The sequence below is a fragment of the Rhinoraja longicauda genome, chromosome 2 (genome assembly GCF_053455715.1).
Source record: "Rhinoraja longicauda isolate Sanriku21f chromosome 2, sRhiLon1.1, whole genome shotgun sequence".
NCBI classification, from domain to species: Eukaryota; Metazoa; Chordata; class Chondrichthyes; order Rajiformes; family Arhynchobatidae; genus Rhinoraja; species Rhinoraja longicauda.
The window spans coordinates 13,461,741-13,474,271 of NC_135954.1; the positions used below are offsets into that span (position 1 = coordinate 13,461,741).

Sequence of the window (12,531 nt, forward strand, 5' to 3'; positions counted from 1 at the left end):
GCTGCATTCGCTGTAAGGCAGCAACTCTACCGCTGCGCCACCGTGCCACCGTATCTCAAATAGCAAAGCAGAACTAAAGAGCGAGAGCTCTAGAAACTGAATACATTGCGTAGTTTTCTTAACCCATTCACTTTTGAGCTTTGGAAATTATCTGCCCTAAAGGGTGAACACCTTGGCTCAGGTACAAGAATTGTTTTTAAACCTTCAAAATAAGAATGATGGATTTCAATGAATCCTAGGAAATTAAATTAATCCGTGCTCTTCACTTCTCCATGTTTTTGTCCTTGTTTTCAGACAAACAAAATGTCTCTAACTGCAAAATAGTAAATCTAATACACCACCATTTGACTGAAAATAATCAAATCACTTCAGGAAAATATTATATTTTCAGATATCTGCAATCATTTTAAAAGCACATTAACATTTCCAGATCAACGAGTTGACCTTTTCCTCCAACTAACGGCACATTTTAATCAAATTTAAATTACTGCAGAAAACGAAGGCCTTTAAACACATGTCGCTTGTTGGGGGAGGCACAACACTGTTTATCAAATGAAATGAGCTCAGTGGTAATGCAGCAATCTGAGTGTTCAATCTACAGATCTCAATGAATCGATTTGGCACAAACATTTACATCCATATTATCATGGTTCACTTATGCTGATAATTATTTTCAGATATGTTAGAAAGCATTACATTTCTGCAAATATTGGTGCACCCTAATCATAAATGGAGGTTAATTCATAAATATTGCGGATGCTGGTACAGTTGAAGCTGACATATCAGGATTCACGACACTCACAGCAGAAGCTCTGATCTTAAAAACATCTCTCAGGAAAAGGCCTTCCATTCTAAATATCAATCATCACAAGAATGCCATGAAATCTATTACTTACAAAGAGTGAAGTTTTCTCACACCAATACATTGTCAACCATCTTGGCTAGGAAGAAACTAAATCAGACACTGGATGTCCGTAACCCTCATATTACTTGTTTGTTGCTTATATGCATCAGCACCCAAAGAGATTATTGGCTGATCCTTGCCAGACTACCAGTAGGCAAGTATCTCCCTCTTCGTTTCCTTATCAGATTTCAGTTGGAAAGACTGTTTAGGTCCTTGGATGGAATCGAGGGGGGAAGGTAAAGGGTCAGGTGTTGCATCTCCTGTGGTTGCAGGGGAGCGGGTGGTTTGTGTGGGAAAGGATGAGTGGACCAGGGAGTTTTGGAGGGAACGGTCTCTGCGGGATCCCACCACTGGCCACATCTTCCCATCTTCACTCCTTTCTGCTTTCCACAGAGACCGTTCCCTCCAAAACTCCCTGGTCCACTTGCCCCTTCACACCCAAACCACCCCCTCCCCAGGTACTTTCCCCTGCAACTGCAGGAGATGCAACACCTGTCCCTTTACCTCTCCCCTCGACTCCATCCAAGGACCCAAACAGTCTTTCCAGGTGAGGCAGAGGTTCACCTGCACCTCCTCCAACCTCATCTACTGTATCCACTGTTCTAGATGTCAACTTCTCTACATCGGCGAGACAAAGCACAGGCTCGGCGATCGTTTCGCTGAACACCACCGCTCAGTCCGTCTTAACCAACCTGATCTCCCAGTGACTCAGCACTTCATCTCCCTTTCCCATTCCCAAACTGACCCTTCTGTCCTGAGCCTCCTCCATTGTCAGAGTGAGGCCCAGTGTAAATTAGAGGAACAACACCTCATATTTCACTTGGGTAGTTTACATGATTGTGGTATGAACATTGACCTCTCTAACTTCAGATAGTCACTGCTTTCCCTCTCTATCCCCTCCACCTTCCCAGTTCTCCCACTAGTCTTCCTGTCTCCAACTACATCCTATCTCTGTCCCGCCCCCTCCCCTGACATCAGTCTGAGGAAGGGTCTCGACCCGAAACGTCACCCATTCCTTCTCTCCAGAGATGCTGCCTGACCCGCTGACTTACTCCAGCATTTTGTGTCTGCCTTCGATTTAAACCAGCATCTGCAGTTATTATTCCTACTTATAAAATAGCCTTCCTATATAATAAGCCTTCCCTCCCCATTTTTTGATTTCTATGCTCTCACAAAAAGAATATTTTCAACTGACAGACTTGATTTACAGCATAATTCTTGAACATAAATCCGATGAAAACTCTGGTGTTACAAGTAATTAACTACATACTTGGGCTTTTGATGCAAATCTATCCTGCATCTTTTTCAAACGGGAAGCCAACCTGATTACTGACTGGTATCCTTACCAAACACTCTTTCATCATTAATGTTTTTGATGCAGAACCACAGGCCAGCTGGGAATGTGCAGACCAGTATGTGAAGATCAAAAAAGAAGGAAACCCATGTTGTGGGTTGGTGTTCAGACACCGAGGCAATGATGGGAATGTGGATTTTTGCATACCTGTAAAATAAATCTGAAAATTAGATGGCACACATTTCACTTACAGAATGTCCAACGGAATCATGCTAAGTTATATGTTGTGTCTTATCAACCCTGCATTTTGTTACGTTAGGTTACATAACATATTTTCAACCAAATGCAAATCTCACCAAGTATGATGGGCGGTTTGATACCATTTTCAAGATTTCTTATTCTTAAAACCACCTTTATCCATCCACTGCACTTTATGTATTTATTTGAAACTCCCATCTCTTTTTCCCCCATCAGGGAACTGTTACATTGTCTGGCATCAATTGTCCCCACAAGGTGAATAGGAAACAGGATGAACCAAAACTAGTATCCAATACTGTTTCAGCAATTTTTTAGTTTAGTTTAATTTAGAGATGCAGCATGGAAACAGGTTCTTCAGCCCACCCAGTCCGCACCGACCAGCGATCCCCGCCCACTAACATTATCCTACACACACTAGGGACAATTTACATTTTATACCAAGCCAATTAACCTACAAACGTGTATGTCTTTGGAGTGTGGGAGGAAACCGAAGATCTCGGAGAAAACACATGCAGGTTATGGGGAGAATGTACAAACTCCTGTAGTCAGAATCGAACCCGGGTCTATGGCGCTGTAAGGTAGTAGCTCTACCACTATGCCACCGTTCTGCAGTTTCAAGCGAAATTGCAGGTAAAGAATTCAAGGCCTGGTTGTGTCAAGTCATACAGTTCACGATTCATTGCTGCGCTATTAACAGGAATTGATGGGGATCTCCGATATCAAGTTCCCTTCCTGATGTGGATATATATAAATAATCCTTTTGATCGAAACTCTAGATCCCTCAAACTAACAACTCAATGGGAGTCCCTTAAATAGAAAGACTGCGGTGGCAGCACACCACTTTCTCAGATAAAGAAAAGAGAGCACCTATTGGCTAGGCAACTAATGCTCATCCCCATGTCTGAATGAAAATAGATGCATCAGGATCAAAAACAGGTGACAACACTGACAGTCATTCGACCAAAATGAACAATGAGCATTCACATGAGTATCCACAGGTAAACTATTTCAATTACTAGTTAAATGTCCCAACAAGACGCTCCAAGTGGCTTTGTAGGATCAGCCAATCCCCCAAATATCTTCACCACTACAGAAACAACCATCTGGATGAATACTCTGAGGAGAACTACGAGAGGTATACACTCAAATTTAATAAAAGTTACAGACTTTCATTAAGGTGCTTTGTTCTGAAAACATGCCACAACTACTGGTATGCAGAGACAACTCATCCTTCAAGTTAAATGTGTTAAAGCCATTTAAACTAAACTTAAAACCGGACTATCCTAATTACATCAGCTCTCTGCCTGAAATTTAAGTGCAATTATCATGATTATAAACATTGCCCATTATCCAAGCCAAACCCAAATTAAAAAAATAAATTGAGTTTATAGGACTTGGTATTACAATCCCGACTGTAATCGGCATCTTCTTAATCTCTTAAATAAGAGAGATCTTAAACATTCTTACCCTGTATCCCAAAGTGAGTAGAATCTTCCACTCCATGGTGCAATATATCCTGAAACAAAAACAGCAGCAACACTTGGAAAAACGTTTCTCCACTTATATACCTATAACTCCAAACATTTACCACTGGAGAAAGAGTGGTGCATAGGTCACTGGACATTCAAGAGCAGTAACAAGTATAAAATAAGAAATATTTGTCCCTTCTAATGATGTACAACTTAATTGGTACAAATACTTTCCAGATAAAGTTTCTCCAAGGCTTCCTCTTGACCTCAGTAAGTCTCTGAAGCTGCTCAATATTTAGTTAATCTTACCCATACAAACACTCTTACCTCAGAATGAAAGAAACCTTTCCCCGGATTTATGTTTATTCATAAATCTGATTTCCAGATATTTGCTTAGCTCTTTATAAGATTTACATTCCACTTATCCACAAACCTTATAGGGAAACGGCTTCTTGAAATTTACTTCAGCTCGAGCCTTCCTCTATCATCTAACACGTTGATTTACACCTTTCGACACTTCAAAGAATAATAAATTGGTGAAGTTGCAGGTCGCGAGGTAGGATATCAAACAGTTGAAAGTTTGGGTGGAAAAATGGCAGATGGAGGTTAATTGAGACAAATATGAGGTGTTGCTTTTTCGGATGTCAAATGCAAGAGGAAAGTTTGCAGTAAATGGCAGGCACTTTCAGAAGCAATGATTTATAGAGTGATCCTGAGGTGCAGGTCGGCAGCTCCCAGAACAAGTGGATAGGGTGGCAAAGAAGGCACATGGCATGCTTGCCTTCATCGTTTGTGCCACTGAGTATACAAATTAGGAAATGATGTTACAGCTGTATCAAACTTTAGTTTAGTCACATTTGGAGTATTGTGTGCAGTTTGGCCACCACACAAGGGTGGACGTAGAGGTTTTGGAAAGGGTGCTGAAGAAGTTGACTACGATGTTGCCTGGATTGGAGTGTATTTGCCATATGGTGAGGCTGGACAGTGCAAATATCAAATAGGGGCATTTAAGACAGACACATGGATATGCGGGGAATGGAGAGATATAGATATCACGCAGGTAGATGTGATTAGTCTGTTTTGGCATTATGTTTGGCGAAGGCACTGAGGGCCGAGCAGCCTGTTCCTGTGCTGTACTGTATATGACCAAAATTGTTCTTTTGAAAAATGATTTCAAACTGTCCAAATTATTATTTTCTTCTTTGAAATGTCAGTGACTTTATCTCAGCTGCCTGTAATCAGAGATAGCTAAGAGTGATGAATAGAATTCCATTTATTGTCTCTCAGTCACTGTAACTGTCTGATCTACTGAAGACACATCCTAATAACAATGCAAGTTCAATCTGTTTACAACAGAATTTTCCCTACTGCCTCCATTGATTTAATGTTATCATGCTTTTTACAAAATAATAAATCAGAAATGCAATAATCAATGGATATAAAAGTAATCTTCTTGAACCAGCTGTCCCTAAAGCCATGATATCTTCATTCAAGCTTTTAAACAAATCATATTATTCATTCTTTCAATTATATTTCACTTCTATGTTTTTAAAGTTGACTCTCACGGTTGGTTTTTGAAAATTATTTCAGCAACAAAAAGGACAACGACAGGATAAAAATAAAGGATTTGTGTAGTGATGGTTATTGATAAAATATTGTATCCATCAGGAACATATACATTCAAGAACCCTATTTTGAAAGTCATGATAAGGCATCACCACCAAGATAGCAAAATGTTTTGCTGCATTAAAGAACTCGGTATCTCTCAAATTAAAAAAAAAAAATTAGTTTAGGGATACAGCGCGGAATCAGGCCCTTCGGCCCACTGAGTCCGCGCCGTCCATCGATGCCTGTACATTAACACTATTCTGCACACCCGAGGGACAATTTGCAATTTTACAAAGCCAATTAACCTACAAACCTGTACATCTTGGAACGTGGGAGGAAACCAGAGCTCCCGGGGAAAACCCATGCAGGTCACGGAGAGAACGTACAAACTTCGTACAGACAGCACCTGTAGTCAGGATCGAACCCAGGTCTCTGGTGCTGTAAAGCAGCCATTCTACCGTTGAGCCAGCATGCCGCACAAATGAAAACCAAGTTGTCCTACTTTTGTATATGATCAGGCAACTAGAACGAGAGGTGGGGGTAGGAACACATAGGTGGTACAATAACACCGCGTACATGGACTCACCTGTATAAGTTAAGCAAATAACACTTAGAAGCACCACTCCAGCTGCAAGAGACACTCCCAAGAAAAACAATGTCTGGAACTCCTGCTTTGTCAGCTTGTCTCTCAAATACTGCAAGAAGGCATAGGCCTGGAGCAGGGCAAATACACCTGATTGCAAGAGAACAAGAGGGTGAAATGATCTACTCTCCCAAAGAAGAGGTACAAACATGTTAAAAAAATAAAGCCCGTAACATTGTTCAATTAGTTTCTCAACCTAAGGGCCCATGACATTCAGCATTTATTTTGACCAAAGATAGACACAAAATGAAGGAGTAACTCAGCAGGACAGGCAGCATCTCGAGAGAAGGAATGGGTGACGTTTCGGGTCAAGACCATTTTTCAGACTAAGTCTTCGGTTTAAACCAGCATCTGCAGGTTTGATTGGACTCATTCTGATCAGAGAGAGACTTGAGTGCATCTTAGAAGAGCATGAGAAGGTGGAACATTGGAGATGTAGCGAGGGAAGCATGGGATAGCTTGTATTAATATTATTTTAATCATTAAAATTTAACTCAATTTGGAAACTTGTGTATTTTGTAACAACCTGATAAAAGCTAATGTTTTGTAGGAAAATAACTGCAGATGCTGGTACAAATCGAATGTATCAAAAAAAATGCTGGAGTAACTCAGCAGATCAGGCAGCATCACTGGAGAGAAGGAATGTGTGACGCTTAAAAAGCTGAATTTTTATCTGGCTACGGTATTTGTATCACTATAACATGTGAGTGGCACCTAACAATATTTATTTAGGGGTAATTCCCGAAATGTCACCCATTCCTTCCCTCCAGAGATGCTGCCTGTCCCGCTGAGTTACTCCAGCTTTTTGTGTCTATCTTCGTCATTATAAAAGTTGCGCTTGGCTGACCAAAGCAATCTCAATGCACCATTTCACTCCACTGAAACAGACAGGGCTTTCAAGTGTGACCGACTCTCGGGTCTAATCTAGTGTCGGTCCAGCAGGCAGATCTCCTAGCACTACTATTGAGAGGTTCCAAAAAATCACACCAGCTACTGCAAACGTTGAGGTGCAGTGAGACGACTCTGCATTTCCACACTGTTGTGCGCTGGTCCCAAACTGATGCAATGTTACGAGGGACAAGTTTGGCATTTCCACGTGGTGGTGTTGAGTTTTTAGGGGAAATTTTAGACCATCATTTCCTAGCTCTTTTCTGGAAGTTGGGGCTTGGGGGTGGGAGTAGGAGGTACTACGTTAATGGCAAAGTAGTCCTTACAATGATTACATTCAACAGTATTTAGTTGCCACACTTAATCCTATGTAAAAGCATTTATGAGCAAGTGCAGGCAAAAGTACATAATGTTCACTCTGGGAACGCAACGTCTTACTCAGGTTTTAAGTTATATATATAAAGAGGGCATTAGCAGGGTGTTTAGAGTAAATACTGCCATTTGGACAGTTAAACAATGTCCATTTAATATAGGAAACCAATTCAAAAATCATTTAGCTGCTTAGAAATAATTATGTCAGAACTGTGGTTGCTAAGACCTCACCTCCGACCTCTTGTACCAAATCCACCTTGAAAGCTAGGCTTAAGGCAAACATCCTGGATTTGCTGCATCTCTAATAAGGTAAACATTTTGAATTTTCAGCTGCTACTTTCTGGATTTATTATGCTGAATGCTTTTCTGAAGAATTAATTAATATAGCCAAAGGAGGAAAGAGCAAGTGACAGCACGACTAACTGAGATTTATGGCATTCATACTATAGGGTTGAACGGCTTGCAGCCTAGGATTGCAGAGTTCAGAGCCAAGTTGTTCTGCACTGTAAAACAAAGTCACTTACCTGCTGCCGCCATATGTTCACTTGTTCGGATTGGTTGAAACCCCACAAATGGCACTTGCATTGATAAGATCAAGCCAACAATGTAGAAGGTGCTGTAAGCTGTGAACATTTACATTTTAAGGAACCAAATGTCATTCACAAGTTCTAGAAGCAGAATTAGGCCATTAGGCCTATCAAGTCTACTCTGCCATTCAATCATAGCTGTTCCATCTTTCCCTCTTATCCCCATTCTCCTGCCTTCTCCCCATAACCCATGCTAATCAAGAATCTGTCAGTCTCCGCCGTACAAATATATCCATTGTCAAGGCCTCCATCGTCATCTGTGGCAATGAATTCCACAGCCTCTGAATTCACCACCCTCTGCCTAAAGAAGTTCCTCCTTAACTGTCTAAAGGTATATCCCATTTTCCCTCAAGGCTATGGCCTCTGGCCCTAGACTCTCCCTCAAGTGGAAAAACATCCTCTCCACATTCACTCCATCCAGGCCTTTCACTATTCGGTAAGTTACAATGAGGCATCCCCTCATCCGCCTAAACTCCAGCGAGTACAGGCCCTGTGCCTTTAAATGGTCTTCATATGTTATCCCTTTGGCCTAAATCAAATTCCATACAAATATCTTGTTCAGCAGGATACATTCTATAAATGATTTATTCAAACGTTCTATAAATGATTTATTCAAACGCACACAAACTTGTAAAAATTCATTTCTAAGTACTGGGAAAAGTCCGCAAACAAATTACAATTATTTTTGATTAAGATTGTAAAACATATTTATTTTACAGAGACATTTTGAGGAAGAAAGCAATTGTGTCAGGGAACAGAGAATTTAAAATGCAAACTTCAATCCAAATAAGTAGGTGCATGGCTGTTAGCAATTTAATCATTAGGGTTTGACATAGCCAAATAAGCAGGATTTTCCATGCAGTAAATAAAAAATTTGGAGGACAATAGATCTCCTAACATTAATTGGGAATATTGTTATTGAAGTAGTACTTGCAAAATATATTCATTATTGTAAGTAAATAGGACAAACAATTTACATAAAACAAGGACCCACAAACAACAGCTAGATAAACAACTAGGTATTTTCAGCTTCTGTCGAGAAAAAAGCAGTTGACGTCTAATGACCTATAATCAAAACAGCAGTGATACCTCCGGCCCCATAGCAGAAGTGTCCACGTCGCGGGGTTGGAAACTGGAAGTGTCCTAAGCTAATTCTGCTACCACCATCATCTATTGTACAAGTGATGGCTCCCATTGATTGCCACCGGAAGCTTGTGCCCTTTTCAGGAAGGACGATGACAGTGATGTAACATTTGAAAGATGGATGATGGACACGAAAGAAGAAGAAGTGAACCCTCCAAGGATCCAGGTTCATTTGTGACTTTGGATGCTGTCTTTGTGAAATTTGCACATTTTCCCTGTGATTGTGTGGGTCTCCCCTGGGGCTCCGGTTCTTCCCCCTCCCCCCCTTTCCCCACCATTTTGAAGGATATGGTGGTAGGTCAATTGTTACTACATATTACCTCTTGATGTAAGTAAGAGGTAAATGATTCAAAGAGAAGTTGATGGATATGTGAGAGAATAAATTACAACAGTGCAAAGCTGAGCCGGGAACTTCACTACAAAGATCCTGATGTAAACCGCGACCCTCCCTGTGTTGCCTTGGCCCACCGAGCCCGCACCCACCAGCGATCCCCGCATATCAACACTCCTACACACTAGGCACAATTTACATTTATACCAAGCCAATTAACCTACAAACCTGTACGTCTTTGGAGTGTGGGAGGAAACCGAACACCTCGGAGAAAACGCATGCGGTCACGGGGAGAACGTATAAACTCTACAGACAGCACCCGTAGTCGGGATTGACCCCAGGTCTCAGGCGCTGAAAGCGCTGCGATGCAGCAACTCTACCGCTGCGCCACCGTGTCACCCCTGTAGCCAGCCCTGCAATTGCAGTGTGCTACTGGTTCACCACACCAGTGAATTGCTCCATGGCTCAGTGTGGCGAGGCTGCCTGTGACATCTGGTGCTGGGTGAGACAGGGCAGGTGGAGTTGCCGCTTAGTGCTGAGATGGGGAGCTGGCCAGCAAGGTGAGTCTGGCCTGTTGTTCCACACTGGCAGCACCCGCCCCGCTTATTGACAGATCATGCAAATTCTGTGGTCTCTGTCGTCGCCTCTTGGCAGCCGGCAGCGCGAGTAGGGACGTCAGCGAACAGGAAGGACGTCGGTGCGAGTCAGAGAGCTATCGTCCGCATAGTGCTGGCAGACGGCCGAGGACGGGCAGTGGAGGGTGCACTGCTGAGAACAAAGAGGGACCGGGCATGGGCAGACCGCCGAGAACAGCGAGGGACCCGTAGTGGGGTTAGCTGCCGAGAACAAAGAGGGACACGGCATGGGCGGAGGGCGCCAAGGACAAAGAGGGACGCGGCGTGGCGTGTGCCACCGAGAACAAAGAGGCACTGGGGGAGAAGGAAGAGGAATTATATCGAATACTTTTATAACTTTGTCGGCGCCGTTTACATGGTGACTCTTGCATACTTTTACTGTATGCAAAACAGAATCTCACTGTACCAAGTACACGTGACAATAAAATATCAATCAATCAATATTTGGCTGCAGAGAGCTCTTCCCAGCCCAGAGATTTCTCTGTGAGGATTGTTTCCCATCACATCCATCAAGAGATGATGGAAAAGACAGCATCCAAAGTCACAAATGAACCTGGGTCCCTGAAGGTATCACTGTCCTGTTTTGATTAAGGGTCATTAAACGTCAACTGCTTTTTTCTCCTCAGGAGCTAATCAACATGCTGAATAATGCCAGCAATTTGTTTTTGTTTCAGATCTTGAACAGATGCCACATTTTGCTTATGGACTACTGCGTGCCTACTTGTGATGTTGCTGCTCAAGTTATTGTATGTCTTGTTGTTATATTCTTTTCATGCATTATTTTGTTTATAAATAAATCTGAACTAGCAACCTATGTTGGCAATGTCTGCCTCATTAGTACTCAGCCTTCAGACTGCAACAAAACCTACATAGTCCCCAGGAAGCAATTGACTCAGGATTATATGTCAAACATAACATTTGACGGTATTTGTCAGAGAATAAAGACGTGGTTTTCATCCCCGAGTCTTAGATAACTCGTCTTTATGAAAATCCAAGCCGGGAAGAAATCAGAACTCAGAAACATACAGGTGGACTCTTTAATTGCAACCTGAAGTGGAAACAGAGGCTCACGAGACTAACTCATTCAATAAGAGAATGATCTATCTTCAGCAGCCTACATCAGTCATTCTCCTGACAGAATCAAAAGAAGCTTCAAGTCAGAGTTGAATAGCATAAAAAACGGGCCTTCAGCCCAATAAGTGAGCTAGTTACATTTGCCTGAATTTGTTTCCTTTCTCTCCAAACCTTTCCTATTTATGAGCCTGTCTAAATATCTTTTACATGTCACCATTGACAGCTCCTTCCATACACACGTCACCTCCCCCAAAGTCTTTCCCTTCATATCTTAAGCCAATGCCCAACAGTTCTGAACAGCTCTATCCTGGGGGAAAAAATGAGACTATTCAGCTTCATCTATAGTTCTCATGATTTTACACCTCTACACCGGGCCAGCGGCGAGGCGAGACGAGTACAGCGGCGAGGCCGGGCCAGTGGCGGGGCAAGGTGAGAGGCATGTATTTTGCTGGAAAATGTAAGGCGAAATCGGAATGGCGGAAATGAAATAAGAAAGCGCAAACTTTCCGCAAAATTCGGAAGGGTTGGGAGGTCTGCATTTCTACAGGTCTAAACATGTGGGTGAAAATAAACCAGAGCAAAAAAGAGACTAAAGACTTCGGTTATTGAGTAGAACTATCACTCGTGGACAAAAGCTATTTTTATGTCTGGCTGTGGCTGCTTTGGCAATCCGGAGTCGCCTTCCACAGGGAAGTGCCTCGAAGAGTTTGTGGCCAGGGTGGGCGGGGTGAGAGATGATCTTGCCCGCTCGCTTCCTGGCCCTTGCAGTGTACAGTTCGTCAATGGGGGGAAGGTTGCAGCCAACAACCTTCTCAGCTGTGCGAACGATCCGTTGCAGCCTACGGATGTCGTGCTTGGTGGCTGAGCCAAACTGGACCATGATGGAGAAGGTGAGGGCGGACTCAATGATAGCAGTATAGAATTGGACCATCATTGCCTGTGGCCGATTGTGCTTCTTCAGTTGCTGCAGGAAGTACATCCTCTGTTGGGCCTTTTTGACTGTGGAGTCGATGATGGCCCCCATTTAAGGTCCCTGGAGATGATGGTTCCAAGGAACCTAAATGACTCCACAGATGTGACTATGGTGTTGTTGATGGTGTGGGGGGAGGGGAGGGGGATCTCTTCGAAAGTCTACAATTAGTTCCACTGTCTTGAGAGCATTGAGCTCCAGGTTGTTGCGATGGCACCAGGACGCCAGCTGTGTCACTTCCCCTCTGTAGGCAGATTCCTCCCCATCCTGGATCAGTTCAATCAGGGTAGTGTCATCCGCAAACTTGAGGAGCTTGACAGAGGAGTCTGTGGAGGTGCAGTCGTTGGTGTAGAGA

The 12,531-nt window shown here is 42.8% G+C and overlaps 1 protein-coding gene across 1 annotated transcript in view; it reads right to left on the reverse strand.

Moving 5' to 3' along the window:
- Window positions 1–12,531, reverse strand: part of stt3b (STT3 oligosaccharyltransferase complex catalytic subunit B) — a 94,467-nt gene that overhangs the window by 14,380 nt on the left and 67,556 nt on the right. The window contains exons 6-9 of the mRNA XM_078415120.1: window positions 7,961–8,059; window positions 6,120–6,266; window positions 3,924–3,972; window positions 2,251–2,405 (exon numbers count right to left, since the gene is read on the reverse strand). Coding sequence (XP_078271246.1) covers window positions 2,251–2,405; window positions 3,924–3,972; window positions 6,120–6,266; window positions 7,961–8,059 — 450 coding nt within the window. The remainder of the gene's footprint in view (window positions 1–2,250; window positions 2,406–3,923; window positions 3,973–6,119; window positions 6,267–7,960; window positions 8,060–12,531) is intronic.